Source organism: Rosa chinensis, chromosome 6, assembly GCF_002994745.2.
Source record: "Rosa chinensis cultivar Old Blush chromosome 6, RchiOBHm-V2, whole genome shotgun sequence".
Lineage (NCBI taxonomy): Eukaryota > Viridiplantae > Streptophyta > Magnoliopsida > Rosales > Rosaceae > Rosa > Rosa chinensis.
This window is the reverse complement of record NC_037093.1, coordinates 57125906-57144062: the sequence shown is the minus strand read 5'-3', so window position 1 is coordinate 57144062 and position 18157 is coordinate 57125906. Positions and strand designations below refer to the sequence as shown.

At 40.1% G+C, this 18157-nt stretch overlaps 2 protein-coding genes and 1 pseudogene across 2 annotated transcripts; all 3 read left to right on the top strand.

Moving 5' to 3' along the window:
- The first annotated feature begins 4370 nt into the window (after window positions 1–4370).
- Window positions 4371–5131, top strand: LOC121050046 (annotated as a pseudogene).
- A 1684-nt stretch (window positions 5132–6815) lies between these two features.
- LOC112173519 (pathogenesis-related thaumatin-like protein 3.5) lies at window positions 6816–8432 on the top strand. The gene is made up of 3 exons (XM_024311153.2): window positions 6816–6953; window positions 7210–7873; window positions 8085–8432. Exons 1-3 carry the CDS (start codon window positions 6887–6889, stop codon window positions 8212–8214), a joined length of 861 nt encoding a protein of 286 aa, XP_024166921.1. The 5' UTR covers window positions 6816–6886; the 3' UTR covers window positions 8215–8432.
- A 1672-nt stretch (window positions 8433–10104) lies between these two features.
- On the top strand, window positions 10105–11947 carry LOC112169179 (ubiquitin-fold modifier 1). Its single transcript, XM_024306163.2, has 4 exons — window positions 10105–10289; window positions 10371–10468; window positions 11038–11070; window positions 11656–11947. The coding sequence occupies exons 1-4, from the start codon at window positions 10222–10224 to the stop codon at window positions 11751–11753; spliced, it is 297 nt and encodes a 98-aa protein (XP_024161931.1). The 5' UTR covers window positions 10105–10221; the 3' UTR covers window positions 11754–11947.
- Window positions 11948–18157: the final 6210 nt, after the last annotated feature.

Here is an 18157-nt window from a genome sequence, read left to right as displayed (position 1 = left end):
CCCAGAAAAATACTCTGGGCACCATGGCAACCATCAGGCACCGCCAGGAGGTCTTACCGCACCGCCGGTCAACTCCGAACCTCCGCTGAGCTTCTGCGTTGAGCAACGCCTCCACTAAGCAGCGCCTCCGCCGACAAGGATTCGCCGAACTCAGAGCCTCCGCCGAGATGCAGGTCCGCTGCACTCCAGCTCCTCCGAACTCGGAGCCTCCGCCGACAAAACCACCGCCGAACCCGAAGCTCCGCCGAACTCAAACCTCCGCTGAGCTCCGAGCTCCATCCACGAGGTCCGCTAGCTGAGCTCCCCTCCGCTCCGCCGAACTTCACCTCCGCTGGACTGTTCACCGCTGAGCGTCTCCTCCGCTGACCAACCTTCGCCGGACTGCTTCTTCCTCCGCTAGTAACCACCGACCGTCAGTCATCTGCACAGAGCTGTGCTAGCCCGCTGGAACGTTGAAGTTTTGTCGGCGAAGGCCTGGCCCAGAGCCATCTTTCTGCAAAACGGACGAACATATGAGTTTTTTCTTTCCAAGGCATATATAGTATGATATATTATCATTGCTTTAGGGGAAAACTGTCTTCACCACGTGAACGACATGCATTTCAAATCATTGACTTATGGTATACATGCACATGCATATATATATATATATATATATATATATATATGTGTGTACTTCTTGTCAACCCACCTGTCAAAGCATCCATGAGCCCATGTGCTACGCACATACCCCTATGTCATCAAAAGCATCTATCTTGCTCACTACACTGTGCATACCAACATATATATGGACCTTTGGCCACCACGTGTTCGATGCCTCCTATCAAAACCTGACAAAGATACGCGTGCAGCAGTACAACTAGTACAACGCACATCCACAATTTCTTTACGTGGTCTACTATATATTATTGAGACCGGCAGCATATCCCAAACCATATATGCTACTCTAGTGCCACACTAGTGCAGCTCAGTGCATATATATGATTCATAAATGTGATACGTTAATATAATATGTTCAAATGCCATGCACAGATCAATACACGTGAACATGTTCAATACCATGACCTGATATACTCCTAAGAGAAACTAAAACTCACTATTATGTATAGTTGTGCACATGCATGTTGTGTATTACACAAAAACCATAATTCATACCGTGATGTTGTCATATGCTATCTCACAGAATTAGCTAGTATACTCTGACCAAAATAAATGTAACCACTTAATTGTGTGGTCATCCATGCAATTCATGTTACTATGACATCACATCGTTTGGAGTAATTCGTGAGTACATATATAAACAAATCATTCGAGCAGGGATTCCTTCAAATATATAGATTACATGCTAATCACTTACTTTATCTTATATTAGGGAGACATAATCACCGATCATTTCCCCAAATTAGTGAAATCGTCATCCTTCTACTAAGGTGATTCGCCGGAGCAATGAACCGTCACGCTCGGCCAACTCCGCTAGCCTCCAAATCGGCATAAGATAAGTAACTATATCTTACATTTTACGCTCTTTCAAATTGAGCTAATGCCATGCCAATCACATGCTTTTACTACTTCCAAGCATGCTTATAGAATATCACACTTGGTGTATCTCTACATGTTTCCATAACTTTTAAGCATGCCAACAACATTTTGTAGATTTGGCAACGCCTTCTAGGCCTTACATGCTAGATATGCCATGCTTCACATACCGATCTCAATGATCCATTAGCATATCTACAAAAATGCAAAAATGATATTAGCATCCACATTACAAGTACATGCTATACACATATGACATGCTTCTATTTTAATTGCAAAATTAAATAAGTATGGGACACTCAAACAAAATATTATTACTTGCTCTATGTGTTTATCATTTTTCATTCAACCGCCAAGCGGTAAGGCAACGCCTCATAATGACAATGACCGCTACGCGGCATTGCAGTCAAGTTTCTCTTTCGAGAAAACAGCTAGGGACTAGTTAACACAGCCCACGGCAGCCATTGATCCGGCAGTTAACCCCGACGCTTGGGTATCTAAGATTGGGCTCGCTACCCAACACCCTCTGCTCCGCGCAGCTCCCCTCATCAAACAATTTTCCGACCATACGGAGGTCTATAGCCAGGAGTGGGGGACTCCCTGGCGGGCCTAGCAGGGGCCCACCCGAAAGGGCAAAAGCGTTCGCTCCAACAATTCTAGATGGACGACGCACTCGCACTAATTATGCTTGATATACGGCACGAAGCTACGCTTTGGTATCAACCCGCGAGCACACCCTCCTTGACTGGGGACTTCGGGGACTTATACATACAGCCCAGCATAATTAGCAACGGCAACGCTCATGCCTCAGGGCATCACCATCGAGCTACCCGTTAGTGCCTCAGCGGCACCGCCGAGCTTCCGCTCATGCCTTCCCGGCAACCCTTGAGCTTTCCGCTCACGAGCTTTCCGCTCATGCCTTCGCGGCACCCCGAGCTTCCGCTCATGCCTTCCCGGCAACCCTTGAGCTTCCGCTCACGAGCTTTCCGCTCATGCCTTCTCGGCACCCACGAGCTTTCCGCTCATGCCTTCCCGGCAACCCTTGAGCTTCCGCTCACGAGCTTTCCGCTCATGCCTTCCCGGCAACCCTTGAGCTTCCGCTCACGAGCTTTCCGCTCATGCCTTCTCGGCACCCACGAGCTTTCCGCTCATGCCTTCCCGGCAACCCTTGAGCTTCCGCTCACGAGCTTTCCGCTCATGCCTTCCCGGCAACCCTTGAGCTTCCGCTCACGAGCTTTCCGCTCATGCCTTCCCGGCACCCACGAGCTTCCGCTCACGCCTTCCCGGCGACCCTCGAGCTTCCCGCTCATGCCTTCCCGGCACCTACGAGCTTCCGCTCATGCCTTCCCGGCAACCCACGAGTTCCCGCTCATGCCTTCCCGGCAACCCTCGAGCTTCCCGCTCATGCCTTCCCGGCAACCCCCGAGCTTCCCGCTCATGCCTTCCCGGCAACCCTGAGTTTTCCGCTCATGCCTGCCCGGCAATCCTCGAGCTTTGCACTCATGTCTACTCGACACACAACACGTTAATGGAACATTGAATTCTTCTACCATCTGTCGCCCGTGACAAATTGAATTCTTTTCGCGTTCCATTAACACGAAGCGACAACCAAAGAAACTTAAGCGTTCACGTATTCATCATTCACGAATTACAAACGTTTACCTTCGCAGCGCTCATACAACTTACATTTATCATATGCAATCCATATGCTCACACGACCATACGCGCTCTCGAGTTTGTACGTCATATTTGATCGTACTCGGCGCCATTCGCATGTATACATCAACATGTATCACGCACCCCATACGTTCATATATGCCAACGCATATCATTGCAACTCACATTTGTTGCCCAATGCAACGAGCATTCTACATATGCCTGTTTTTTGTCTTTGTTGTGCAGGTTAACGAGTCCCTTCTTGCTTACGGAGTTCGGGGACTTGTAGGGGCTCCGTGCCGCCCGGTTACTTATGCTTGATGACTTCGTGGTTATAACTCCCCAACCAAGAAGCTCCTCTTACTCGGGGACTTCGGGGACTTGTACATACCTCCAACAATATGGAGTATTTACTACATCACCAAGCATAAGTAACACCTACTTTGGGACATCCACAAGACATGGCAAGGCCCAACCGAGACATGCATCGTGTAGCCCTATGTTCAGGCTACGCGGCGGTATCCGGAAGTCACAAATCCGCCACCGGGAAGCCACCTTTCCGCCCTTGCCAAGATGCCCCCATAACATAGCTTTCTACATGTTAAATAGACTAGAATAGTAGCTTTGCTTGTCCCACATCGAAGAACAAGTAAATGAGAGGCATTCCTTCATCTATAAAAGGAATGCCTCCTCCCACATTCAACACACTCCATTACACACTTTGTAATGCACTTGGGCCGTAAGGCTCGACACACTAGTATAAGCTTTCAAGTGGACGTAGTCTCTCGCTAAGGCGGGAGGTGAACCACTATACATCTCGTGTCACACTCTCTCTCTCTCATTCTTTACGTTAATTAGATCCCCACGGATCCAAGCATTAACATAATATTAAATCACAAATATTTTTACACTTCCTAAAATACCCTTGAAGTCAGATTTTTTTTTTGTTGGGGTCTTTTCTTCTCTCTCTCTCTTCTCCAAAACCACGACAAAGTTCCCTCACCTTCTCCGACATCTCTTGGAACGGCGTCGACACCCATCTTCACCTTCTCGGACATCTCTTGGAACGGCGTCGACACCCATCTTCACCTTCTCGTTGTTACTGTTTGATTTTGAATTTGACTGCAAAATGGGGAGTAAAAGCAAGAGGGAGAAGCATTTGCCGGAAACGAGCGACGATGATTCACTGTCGTCCTCTCCTTCAAGCTCCGACGTATCCGACCGGTCCTCGAAACAGCGTCGTCGCCACCGTCACAGAATCGACGACGGCTCCAGAAGAGAAAGAGAAAGGAGAAGGGAGAGGAGAGAGAAACGGCGAAGTAAGAGAGAGGCGAGGCTGAGCAAATGAAGATGAAGACGAAGACGAGGAAGAAGAAGAGGGACTATGACTCCAGGGGCGCTCGAGCTCCAACACGGCGGCTTTGAGCTCGGCCCACCCTTCCTTTTAGCTCTTCGGTTTCACCTACCTCATCCATGGCGTCCTCTCTTCACCCAAACCAGACCACCTTCCTCAAACCCGTACCTAGACCATTCACAACCACACCCACCCCCACCGTAGTCCGCGTTTCCACACGGTGCCTTGGTCAAAGACCGGGCCCTCAGCATCGAGGCCATCCAAGCCAAGCCCTCAAAAGGGCCCAAAGATCCGACCCGAACCCATCCCTGGTCTCCAAAACCCTCTCCCGCCTAATCAAGTCAGACCTTGACGCCGTCCTCAAAGAGCTTCTACGGGCAGGATCAGTGGCACCTGGCTCTCCAGGCCTTCTCCGCCTTTCGATCTGAATACCAACCCGACCTGTTCGTCTACGCCGAGGTGGCTTTGGCTCTCGCCAGAAATGGGATGGTGGAGGAGATAGACACTCTGGTTTGTGAGCTCAAAAAGGAGAGTGAGGAGTCCAGTGGGACAGTGATAAGGTTCAGTGGTTTCGGAGATGAGAGAGAGAGAGAGAGAGAGAGAGAGAATCTGACTTCAAGGGTATTTTAGGAAGTGTAAAAATATTTGAGATGAAATATTATTAAAAAAATCAAAGGGTGTGTGGTTTGTAATCTAGGGTGTGCAAATTTCACCCCCCTAAATTTAATGATGTAACTCATGATTGAGGTACCACATACAATCCTATCAAAAAATCTATTAGTAACATAATCCTTGGGAATTTGGTGAAACTTTTATGAAATAAAACTTGATATCATTTAATCAAACAACCAAAGTCTACATACACTTAAATATTTCTATCTAAGCAATAATGCTACTCATTACAAATCTATATGAGCTCATTTTTTTAAAAGTGAACTTATAAACAAAGAAACTCTAGAGTATATTCAAGCAACAAGTCAGCTTGCGAAAAGGCTCTACGAATAACTTGATTCAAGATCTGCGAGTTTGAAATTTTTTGGTGCTCAATGTAATCATCGTCCTGTCTGAAGATAACTGAGGTTATTTAGCATTCTCCTCTTCTTGGATGGGTTAAGATAAATTCAGATAGCAGTGCGTGGAAAAAAGACTCTAGTGTTGGTGGTTATAGAGCTATTTTTCGTGATTATAGAGGAAATTTTCTTGGTGTTTTTTCTTCAAATTTTGACATTCCTAATTCCATTACGGCGTAGATGATGACGATTAAAGCTATTGAGTTAGCTTGAATTTGGGAATGGTTAGAGGTAGATTCTTCTCGTCCTTTATTTTTTTGCTTTTCCCGTTTGGTTCCTTGATGATTAAAAGGGTTGAGTGGTCAGTGGAGGAATTGTTTGCTCTATATTTTGATTGTGCCATTTCGCTCAACTCACATTTTTAAAAAAAGTAATAATGTTGCAGACTTGTTAGGCAAATACGGCATTGATGGTGGGATTTGACTCCTCCCTTGTTGCAGTCTACCCACGCGCGCGTTAAACTCCGTATTTGTTTACAACTTTACGGTGCGTCTATCATTCTATCTCCTGGTCTCGTTTCACTTAAAAACTTGCTGCTAGCCTTTTTGCTGTAAGCCCATCTCAGTCCTAGCCGACGGCAGTCGTCATTTGCCTCAACCTACTTAGCGGGTTGTTGCTGATGACCTAGTTTACCGTAGCGACAAGATGTTTCAGCCGCACCGGCCTCACATTTAACTTAAGCCAACATTTCAACCCCAATTCAGGTGTTGGGTTTCTCTCATTTCTATTGTACTTTTTCCTTTGCTTTCTGGGAAAATTTAGGAAAAGAATTATTCACCCAGAAAGAAAAGCATGAAAACCGAAAGAAATGACTTTTAAATCAATCAAACAGACAGTTGTAAAATCTTCCCAAATTTTGCATTAGGAATCTGAATTGAGTGAATTCTCTGGCTTCTGAACGTGGAACTTATATTGATTAAAAATGGTGGCTCTCTTTTGAAGTAAAGGAGTGAATAGTTTCTGGAGATGGGGATTTGTTTATGCAGGTACATGTGCATTTCTGATTGGTGTTTGATTTTTGGAAAGTAAAAGTATGAACGAGGAAGAGAACCTTAATAAACTTGCAGAAATGGATTAGGAAAGGAATCACATAGCTAAGGATGCCCAAAACTTTGGCTTGAATTGTAGTGCTTTGTCCACACGTATTCTTCTTTACCCTGTTCAATTCTTTATATGCGGATGTTGTAAGTTCCTAAGCACCAGTCATATTCAAATACCATAGTAGCTCCCTTATCGTGAAATAGAAGAAAGGGACAGAGCAAGTAGTAATATGGCAACAGAATTCAAAGTGTTCTGGTTACCGGTTTTATTGGTTTCTATGATCACTGTTTCATCAGGTATTTCTTGATCATAACAATCTTTGTGGTTTAATCTTTCTTTTACAATCGCATTGATATAGGAATTTGATAAGGAACATACTCCTTTACATATAAGTTCTTTAAGTAAACATGTTGCAATCCTACTAGTACAACAATGTCATATGATTAAAAGTAGTAAGGGAGTAGATGTAGAACCCTTCTAAATTTATAGCTAATTGGTGCGCCATCCTCTTTATTTTGGGAGGAATTGAGTTTCTTGAATTTTTGTCTCCAGGACCCAAGTTGTCCGAGTCTGCTAGAATTTTCACCATTATAAACAATTGCAAAGAGACAATCTGGCCTGCAGTATTTCCTGGGGAGAACTTCAACGGTGGTGGCTTTCCACTAAAATCAGGCCAGTCCATTGTATTCACAGCTCCGGTTAGCTGGTCAGGCCGGATATGGGGTCGTACCGGCTGCAACTTTGACAAAAATGGCAATGGAACATGCCAGACTGGGGCATGTGGCACCAGCCTCAAGTGTGGAGGCTCAGGAAACACCCCAGCATCACTTGCTGAATTTACACTTGCGCAGCCGGATTTTTATGATGTTAGTCTTGTTGATGGGTTTAACTTGCCATTGACTATCACACCTGTTAATGGTTCGGGAAATTGCAGTGCTTCTGGTTGTGATGGGGACCTGAGGACTACTTGCCCGAATGAGTTGTCTGTGAAATCAAATGGGAAGACTGTTGGCTGCCGCAGCGCCTGCGATGTGTACAACACTGATGAGTATTGTTGCAGAGGGGTATATGGAAACGCTGCTGTATGTAAACCCACATATTATTCCAAGAAGTTCAAAGAAGCATGCCCTACTGCATATAGTTACGCGTATGATGATCCATCCAGTATTTTCACTTGCTCAGGCACTGATTATATCGTCGCATTCTGCTCATCCAGGTTTGCCATTACCTACTTTTAAATACTAGAGCTCACGAAAGTGAACATCAAATTTTGATTCTTGATAGTACATATATACGAAGTGCTATGTTCTTAGACAAAATCTAGAGCAATGATCAACAAGAGCAATGCTAAAGCATTCTGTGTCTGCCTTTTGCTTGTTGTGCAATCATTAACATTTGTTTTCCTCTGAATATGTGTTTGTATGCAGGAAGCAACCGGTATGTACATATCATAACAACAAGCTTGTCTGCAGTGGATCAATTGGTTTAAAGTCATCGAGATCGTGGGCGAAGATGCTTGTACTGCTACTGCTGATTAACTTATGGATCATTTTTTGACAAGAATGTTCTTTTTTTCTTTTTTCTTTTTCTTCCCTGAGTTTAGAGGTGTGTTGCATCCCCTTTTGAACTTATACAGAGCCAGTTCAAAAGAATGTATCAGTCTCTTTTCCAGAGGATTGTCCATCTTGGTTGTACATGTCAAGTTATTCAGTTTTTTCTTTTCCTTCAGTTGAAGATAAATAATGAATGCATCTGCTATGAACAGAATTTGCCTCTTTTCCGTTTCTTCATTCTGCCTTCTATTTGAAGTAAACAATGGTATTGGGGCGTTGGACCTTGTCTTAATTTGTATCCAATTACCTTCAACGGTTTAACCCTGATATAGCACACCCTCCATATGAGTTCCCAATACATTAGAACGACCCAATCCCTCTGGGCTCTGGGTGCCTGATCGAAGGTTCGCAGCTTCATGGTAGAGGGCAATGGAGGAAAGGCGGCGGCGAAACAACCACAATATCCTCCAATGGTGGCGCTTTTTCCAATGGAGATGGCAATGTCTGTAATTTTCGGTTTTCACCTGTTTGGGTTGAACCTAGGGCTGTCAATTCCAACACGACTCTAAACCTGCATGAAATAAAGCAGGTTGAACCCGCACAATTAAAAAGCAAGTCGGCAGCGGGACAACCCATCATGACCCATTTAATAAACAGGTTGGTCGCGGGTCAACCCGCCAATACGAAGTGAACCTGTATAACTCGATTATGCTATACTTCTTCTTGAAATTTTGGACGTTGGGAGTATATGATCATAGGATTTGACAATTTGAAATATTTTGCTTCATCATTATTGGATTTAATTATTTATGAATTATATATAATTATTTATATTCTTCGTCTTATGAAGTTTTTAGTGAATTTAATCAATTTATGCATTTTTTTAGTTAAATGGGTCGCAGTGTTAGCGGTTAAATGGGTCATTTTGTCCAACACAACGCTACATATTCATTAAATGGGTAACCCGTTTAATAAATAGGTTGGGTTTTGGTTTAAATTTTCGACATGATTAATAAATGGATTGGATTTGGATTTGTCTCTTGTAACACGAGATATACTTTGACTCGACACGAACCCAACCTACGGGTTTATATTACTCCGAATATGCTACGGGTATAACGCTAATTTTATAAAGAGTGAGGCTATTGCCACCCTATAATTTTCTTTGTTCACTCTACTTGCTCATTACACCCTACATTTTAATTTCAATTATTAGATTTACTTATCCAACCAATTTCTCTTTCCAGGAATATCCTCCATCATATGACATATCAAATTAAAAAAGAAATTTTGTTTAACGTAAATTTCTCATTTAATTTATATCAATTAAAAAAAGTCCTAAAATATATTAAAGTTTCCTAATAAAATCATAATTTGATTTACTTCCATTTTTTTATTTTTTTCCATTCAGCTTCAATGTTCGTTTATTCCAATCCATATTAAAAAAATAGTAAGTGCTACTATGAGCAATGAAAAAAAGATTGATTTTTTACTTTCGGTGTTTATAAAGATTTTGATGAAGTTAACACTAATGGTTTTGTGAATTTAATAACTAATTAACGATGAGGACGCAACAAAAAGATAAAAAACAAAATTGTAATAAATTGAAAATTGGATGGAGAAGATGAAGATTAATGTTATCAGAAGAGAAATTAGGTAGTTTTATATTTAATTAGTTATGTATTTAGATTTCCTTAAAGATTTAAATTTTAGAAAATTAATGTACTTATTAGTCATTTTGCATTTGAGTAATATAGTTTTTCAATAATTCAAATATTTATAGGATGAACAAAGAAAATGGTAGGGTGGCAATAGCCACACCCTTTTATAAATTAAAAGATACATATTAAATTCTGTCCAACAAAAGAAAAATACACAAAATTGAGAAGAAAAAAAAAATCTCCTTGAAAATACACCCAGAATATATTGCTGAGAAACTGGTCGGAGCCCTCTCTCAATAGACCTCTCTGTCTGTCTCTGAGAAACTCGTCGCACAAACAAAAAGAGAAAAATGGCGGGTGGTGGAAAGGTGTCATTCAAGGTTACTCTAACCTCCGATCCAAAGCTGCCCTTCAAAGTGTTCGTACATCCCCTCTCTCAATTTCTATTCCAATTCCTCTTTCCTTGTTCGAATTCTAATAAATTAACCAAAAATTTCAGGTTTAGCGTTCCAGAGGCAGCCCCTTTCACCGCCGTGCTCAAATTCGCCGCCGAGGAATTCAAAGTGCCTCCCCAGACCAGCGCCATCATCACCAACGGTATATTCCCTTTCTGGGCTCTGCATCATCATTTTTTTTTGTTGTTGATCCGTGTGTGCTTGGAAATTTTGATTGATTGTTAGTTGAATTTAGAGGTTATTGATCAGATTAGGGCTATTGGTTTCTGGGAAGTGACGGCGATACTTTAATGATTGGATTAGATCCTCTGAATTTAGGAACCTGTAGTCTTTAATTGAGAGCAGGGGCTTTTAATCCATGTACAGAGGAGGGAAGTGATGTTAGGCTGGAATTAAAATCGGGATTATTGAATCGAGGGGAGAATGAGAAAGGATAAAGCTTTATATACAATGATAAAACAGTTTCGAATTCATGAGGCGACTCTCGGCAAGAGGTGTTTATTCCCAGGCTATCAAAGCCCTTGAGTGGTCAAATATTGTTGCTTTTATATATCCTGGCATGTAATTTCCCCAATTCCTTGTAACTGGCTGAGTAACAATCAAGAAAAGCAAGTTTATGTCACTTATAGACATTTGAGCATCACCGTTGTAAGGTCTACCTCTTGATATTAGATTTCTGTCATTCCTCACTTGTTGCTTGTTATTTTGCAGATGGTGTTGGAATTAACCCTCAGCAAAGTGCAGGTATGCCAATGCTTTATCTCTATTGCTCGAGATTCCCTTCTCCATTCAATTGTGTCCTAATGAAATTTTAGCTGCATTGTATTGCCGTACCATAGCAATTCCTTCCTCAGAATTAGGCTTTGATATGACATAGTTCAATATCCCTTGCCACAAAAGGAGTGTACCCAATATCTTGAGAAAAATGGGTGCGCTATAGTATGATGGAAATGGTTGTTGCTACTTGCCATGCTTTTGAGACTGTTGCTTATTATCATTCTTCACAGTGAAATAGGATCTATGGCCTTCTTTGATCTAAGTATCATCCTGTGATAAAAAATATTAGCAATTACTTGGAAACTAAATGGCTTCTAGATAGGAATCTAAGACAAAAGGTCATTGAAGGCAGAATTGCCTCAATGGGGGCTCGGAATGATTCTTCTATGATGACTGTATAATGACGCTTTATTATATGATATATGTCCCTTTAGATGTAAAACAAGTATTTACTATTTTACACAGTAAACTGTTATTAGCTATATGGTCTTGAATTCAGCATTATTGTCCATATCATCTCTTTGGTCTCATATAAATTTGACTCTTTCTCAGGCAATGTATTCCTCAAGCATGGTTCGGAACTGCGCCTAATTCCTCGCGATAGGGTTGGAGCTTTTGGGACAATCCACGCAGCATTACCATCCAACTGAAGAGACTGGTCTACTTCTGTTGTAATTGCGCTATCCTTTATGATATGTACCATTTTAATTAAGTTGGAAACTTTATGAAGCAGTGTCAGAATAGTCGACAATATAAACTCTCCAGAAAAATGACTGTAATAGATTAACTTAAATAATATTGAAAGGATAATTATCAAGCATAAAACTGTAGTTTTTCCCTTATCTGTTGAAGATCCATCTGTCCTTGGTTTTCAAATTAGAGCATTCTTTATCATATTTGGTATTTGAGATACAGCTAGCTTGCAAGTCTTGGTGTTTCATGATTCTGGCTCTTAGCTAAATGTATATTGAGAAACAATCGATTTTTTTTTTCTGAAGAGAGATTATGAATGCAGCATCTATAGTACCTACATACTTGTCAATGACATTAGCCAACAACAGATTGTTGTGATAGTAAGTAGAGTAACGCCCTTCGGTTGAAGGTTACCAATCTAAAGAATTCCTAAACTAAATAGAACTTCTCTTTCCATACTTCACAATTTCTTTTCCAGTGGTCGGAAGCACCACATACGAAGCAACCATTCTTATGTATTCCCTTGCAATTTGGTATGATTTTGTTATCAGACTTGTCATTTATGCTCTTTGACCAATCCCTCTCTTTACCCTTGGCACAAAAACCCTGTGCGCTTTTGGGGTTCTCATCCCTCTTGACATGAGATTGAAGAGCTTCAACAACCTCATCAATCTCTTACCGAACATAATCTTGGTCTTGAAGTAAGAGTGCTTTGTCGTCATCTTTATACTTTTCACCCATCATTGATAACTCTGTAACACAGTTCTGAAACTTGCTCAGATGGTCCAGTACATCCCCACCTTCTACCATCTGAAGAGAGTACAGTTCAATTTTTTTGGAAAAAGTTTTACCCTTGTAAATTTTCTCGAGCTTTTCCCATGTCTCTTCGGCGTTGATATCCTCTCCGATATTAAGCATCACGTTGTCGGCAAGATGGAGCTCTATGAAGCTCTTTTCCTTCTTGTCCATCTTCCTCCAATCCTCATCTGTGATATCAGTGGGGTTTTTCTCCATGGTGAGAATAGTATCATCCAGATCTTGTTGGATTAGGATGTTCTTCATCTTCCGCTGCCATAACATGAAGTTATCTTTTCCATTGAACTGTTTGATAATGGGCTTCACGTCGTAAGCGCCTTGTCATGCGCCATCACGAAACTCTGGAGCTTGCCTCGCGTAGAAATTTATTCTCCTACCTGATCTTGTTATGGAAAAGAACAAATCGATTATAAGAACTTGTTAATTAAAATTGATTTGTTCTTTTAATTAAAATCGATTATAAGAACTTGTTAATTAGCTTAAATCTTTGTGTTAATCTTTGGCTCTCTAACCTAATGGGTTACTTGTATATCTTTAATAATTCTCGATTGTTCCTAGCGAAAATAGGATTGACATCATAGGAACCTTGTAAAATTAAGATTTTCTCGATCTAAATAAAGTGGGTTTTACATGAATTATAGCCGAGTACAAGCCTAATCAAATTACTGTTCCTAAGGGAAAGAAAACTCGTTTTCCTATTCCTAAACCACTTACGTACATAGATCTTGAATTCTAGTTCGTGTGACAGCCTTCGATGATCTAAACTGTCGGATTGTGTCCAAAGCCGATCACTGTCCTAAATAGAAGGTAGGACGTCCTGGACTTTGCAGATACAAAACAAATACAGACTTGTACGTATCGAGCTCCTAATTGAAGCAAAATAAATATCATATAAAAATGTTGTTGAATTTTCTGCACTGACCCATTAATATAATTTACTTCTCCCCCTAACAAGCTTCTAGAGTTTATGAATCCATGGCTGGTAGAAAAGACATCCCCACCAGGTCCCCATCTAATTTCTTGTCGTTACAGATTTGGAACGTTCATTTCTGAGAAGCCATTATGTAAGAAGCAGGAAACTGCAGAGGAATTGTGACGATAAGCCATTTCTGAACCGTTTGTCCGGTGCATTAAGATTTCTCCAAGTTAATAATTTTCCACATGATTTTGGAGCTTTATTGTTTTTTCTTATCCTCGGTGACTTGGTCGACGAACTGTGATTCGAGGGTCGAGATTATTGATCGCGATTGCTTGGGCCGAAAGCTAGCTATATCTTGTTCTTGTTTTGAGCCGTGGAAGTTCATTCATGCTGAACAGGAACAAAATTGTAATGCAAAAGTGACTGCTCCCACTTCCAGCCGTATATGGACCTGTGGTATATACTTACTTGAATGGCATGCATTTTCTTTTTCCAAGTCCTTTTCAACCTTCTAATGGAAACACCCAGGTCTAGTCCTTTTCTCTCTATAACGACATTAGTCCCGTTCGCAGTAAAGTTTGGAGTGCCGTCTCCTGTGATCTGATCATATTAAACCCATTTGTTTCAAATTCAAAGCAAACCTAGAGTGTCATACATTACGAGTCCGTGATGATCCATACCCTTGGGGTGCATCGGTATTTCATTGTCTATGGAGGAGTAAGATCGGAATTTAATTATAGAGTGCTGTTATTGGCACTCTTCGAATATTCGAGTATTAAAAGTTACATTTATACGTTAACGTCATGGATTACTTTTAAATCTATTAAGCGGATTATGTTATGTCGTGAATAACTGTCATGAATCCTTAGTCAACTTAACAACACGAGAAGACGTGCCAAATCCCTACTGCGATTATACAGGGATCGCACACCTAATAAGTATTCTTAACTTATGCCAGTTTACGAAAAAAAACCTTGCCAAAGTCGAACGACGTTGTCGGACGAGGGGTAAGTTGGTAAATGTGAGCTTCATCCGTGCTTGAGAAAGTGGCCGAACCGCATGTCTCGGAGTGTTCTGCACTCTTTTTTACCTTTTTATTCTTTTAACGAATTCATACTCCCCACGTGATGGGATCCACCTCCACCCGTGCCACGTCTTTTCTTTCTGACCATTTTAGCCCTGTTTTTTTTTTCCTTATACTTTTATGAATTTAAAATCCAAGTATTATTATGATATATATCTATACTATTATTAAGAGAATAATATTTATTAGCCAAAATCGAAAATTTTAACAGAAATGATCTTAGAAGATTAAAAAACTTTGACAATTAATTAAATCACAAGGACAATTATGACATTTACAAAATATACTTTTATTATTAAAAAAAAAATAAACCACAACCCACTTTTTACTCCTACTATCTTTCTCTCTATAATGATAGTTTTCTTTTTTATTTCAAAAAAAAAATAAAAATACTTGCACATGCAGAGCATGTGTGAATGACAAGTATATATATATATACGAAAATGTTCACCTGGTCAGTTATTGACCAAAAAAATAATGCTCAACCACCCTTGGATGTAAATCCAAGGGCAGAGAGAATTATTATTAAGTTAAGGTGTTTTGTTTTCCACCTTTGGATGTAAATCTGAGGGTTGTTGAGCATAAATTTTTTGGTCAGCAACTGACCAGGTGAACACCACTGTATATATATATGTGTGTGTGTGTGTGTGTGCAACAGAAAACCAAAAAGAACTGTGTACTAATGTTTTTATCTTTTTTGCATCGGCAGTGTAAGTGACCCACATTTATTAGTTAATCTTAACTCTTGATATTTGTAGTGATTTTTTTTTAATAACCAAAAAGTACACTTAATATTATTTAGCTGTTCATTTCTATTGGTGTACGTGAGTGCATATCAGTGCTCTAAATCTCTTTCCATGCAAAAGTGACTTGTTCATGGAAAACATTTTGTTACAAGAAAGCTTAACATACTTTCTTTTTTTTTTAGTAAAATGAGGTCAACCTTTATTGAAAATGGGAGAGATTACATTACAATGGTCTCAGCTGCAATTGCAGCCAGTAAAAAACTAGGTTTAGAAAAAAAAAACAGAAATCTGCTGTAAAATCTTAGCATGATCTGCTAGAAGATGAGCTACCAAATTGGCTACCCTCTTAGTGTGAATGACTTTCACAATAGAATATAGGCACAACTTGACCACAATATCCTCATATATCCTCCCCAATGCATAAGTATTCGAAGTTGGAGGATTAGCAACTTGTCTCTGCACAAGTAAAGAATCAATTTCAATAATCACAGGCAACATGTTATGCTCCAGAACAAAATTTACAGCAGCTTGACATGCCAAGGCCTCTGCATGCTCTGCTGAGAAGAGATTCCGAATAGGACAAACACCACCTGCTATCCAAGTGCCCACAGAATCACGTATTACAAACCCTAGTCCCCCCAGCCGTGTTCCAGGGTTGAAACATCCATCAATATTGACCTTCAGGACCCCCATTGGGGGATGTATCCATTTCACCACTCTTGTTCTCTGCCCTGTACCCCTTTTGTGCACATTAATAGTCCGAAACTCTGCTAGTCTAGTACTGGAACTCAAAACAACATCACAAGCTTGAGACGTTTTCTGTTCCCAAACTCTAGTGTTCCTTTCTTTCCAAATACTCCAGAGCAAATACATAAGATCTTCAAAAGCCTGCTTGGACATATTCTTTCCACAGAAATTCAACCATCCTACCACATCAAGAGCATCAGTCTGTGAATCAAAGCAAACTTGACGTAACTCTCCATGAATCTATAATACTTGCCTAGTAAAGTGGCAATTACGAAATAAATGAATAGTATCTCTAGCTCATTGTCACACAGCACACATGTATAAGACTCCAATGGCACATGTATAAGCTTAACATACTTGTTTGGTAGGATGAAATCGAAATTTGATGTATATTAGTCGACTATTTGCTAAATATATACTCATAAAAAAAATAATAATAATAAAAAAAACAAAGACATAAAAAAAAAAAAAAAAAAAAAAAAAAACCCAAATATAGCTAGCATCTATAACTACACACCGTCAACATCAAGTTCTTAAAAGATCTAGAGTATGGCCATCGTACACTCGTTCATAAAAAAGAGGGTACTAATTGACGGCTCACAATCCTTGCTATTGATTATGGGCATCCCCATTGCCTCCTTGTTGTTCAAGTCATGAAATATCTAAAATGCTCCCCAACAGTTTTCCGTAGCGGTGGTTTTCTTTATTTTGGCATCCATTAGTGGTCCTTCAGGTTTGTTATGTTTTTGCTTTGGTTTTTTGGGTCTAACATTCTACACGCCTACTACTATCCACTCCAAATCTCCTTGATACTTAGAGCAACTCCAACAGCTCTCCCATATTTTAATTTTTCTCTACTTTAGGAAAAAATTAGCCTATTTTGCTCTAACAGATCCCTATAACTATCCATATTTTAGGGAAAGTGAGGAAAAAGAAAACCAAATTCTCTATATTTATAGCAATCTTTAAAATTTTAAGGAAGAATATGGAGATTTTAGATATTGACATATTGCTGTAAAATATTAAATATATTGGAATTATAGAAGAAAAAGATGTTAAAGATTTGACTTTTGCTTCCCTATTATACATAAATTATAGGGAAGCTGTTGGAGTTGCTCTCAGTGAGCCTAACTAATTGTCTCTAGCTCGCGAACCCTATTTAGAAGTTAAATGCCAATGTGGCCTCTAGAATATTGTGAGGTTTGCTAAAATTGATGATCAATCTTACATGACCTCTTAGGAGGACTCGGTCTTTAATATTCATGGAAATGCCCCATTTTTCAGTTGGACAATGACGGCCAGTGGAACCGTTACATGTATTAAGTAGTGCCAACACTGCTAGCTAGCTAGTAGCTACTAATAGAGAATAGCATGTGGATGAAAGTGATATGTTATAAAGGCAAATGAAAACGTTAATATAACCTACATCAAAGTGCCTAGTGCTTTGGCCACTTCGATATTGACTTGATTTTTGATGAAGACGAGTTGAGTTGATGTGATATGGTTAAAAAGAAGTATCTTAGGTGCATGTATCAATGAATATACTACTTTCTCGAAGCATATTATTTTTCTTGAAAATATGGTTGTTGTTACCAATTAAAATTTAAGTTGTCGAAATCATGAGTTCATATTACACTAGCATCATAAAATGAAAGATATATGATCATAAATTTCTTAGTCATCAGCTGGACAAGTGACCAGATGAACACTATTAATATATGTTTCGACAATAATCATTATCACACCCAATACAATAGAGTTAGAGTCTGTAATTCTTGGTAATGAAGTTGACTAGATGAATACTACTTATGTCTGTCTTGACAATTGTCATTATCGTATATAGTACAACATAGTCTCAATACATAAAATAAATTTGATCGAAAGTGTACTCATCCACATATTTTTATTATCTATTTTTGGCAACTATTTAGTTAAATTAATACGAAGAGGAATATAAAAGTAGAAAGTGCTGATACGGTGGGAATGTGGGATAATGATCCTGAACCAAGCCTTCGGCGCCGCACTTGCAAACGGGATCCGTTGTGTGGA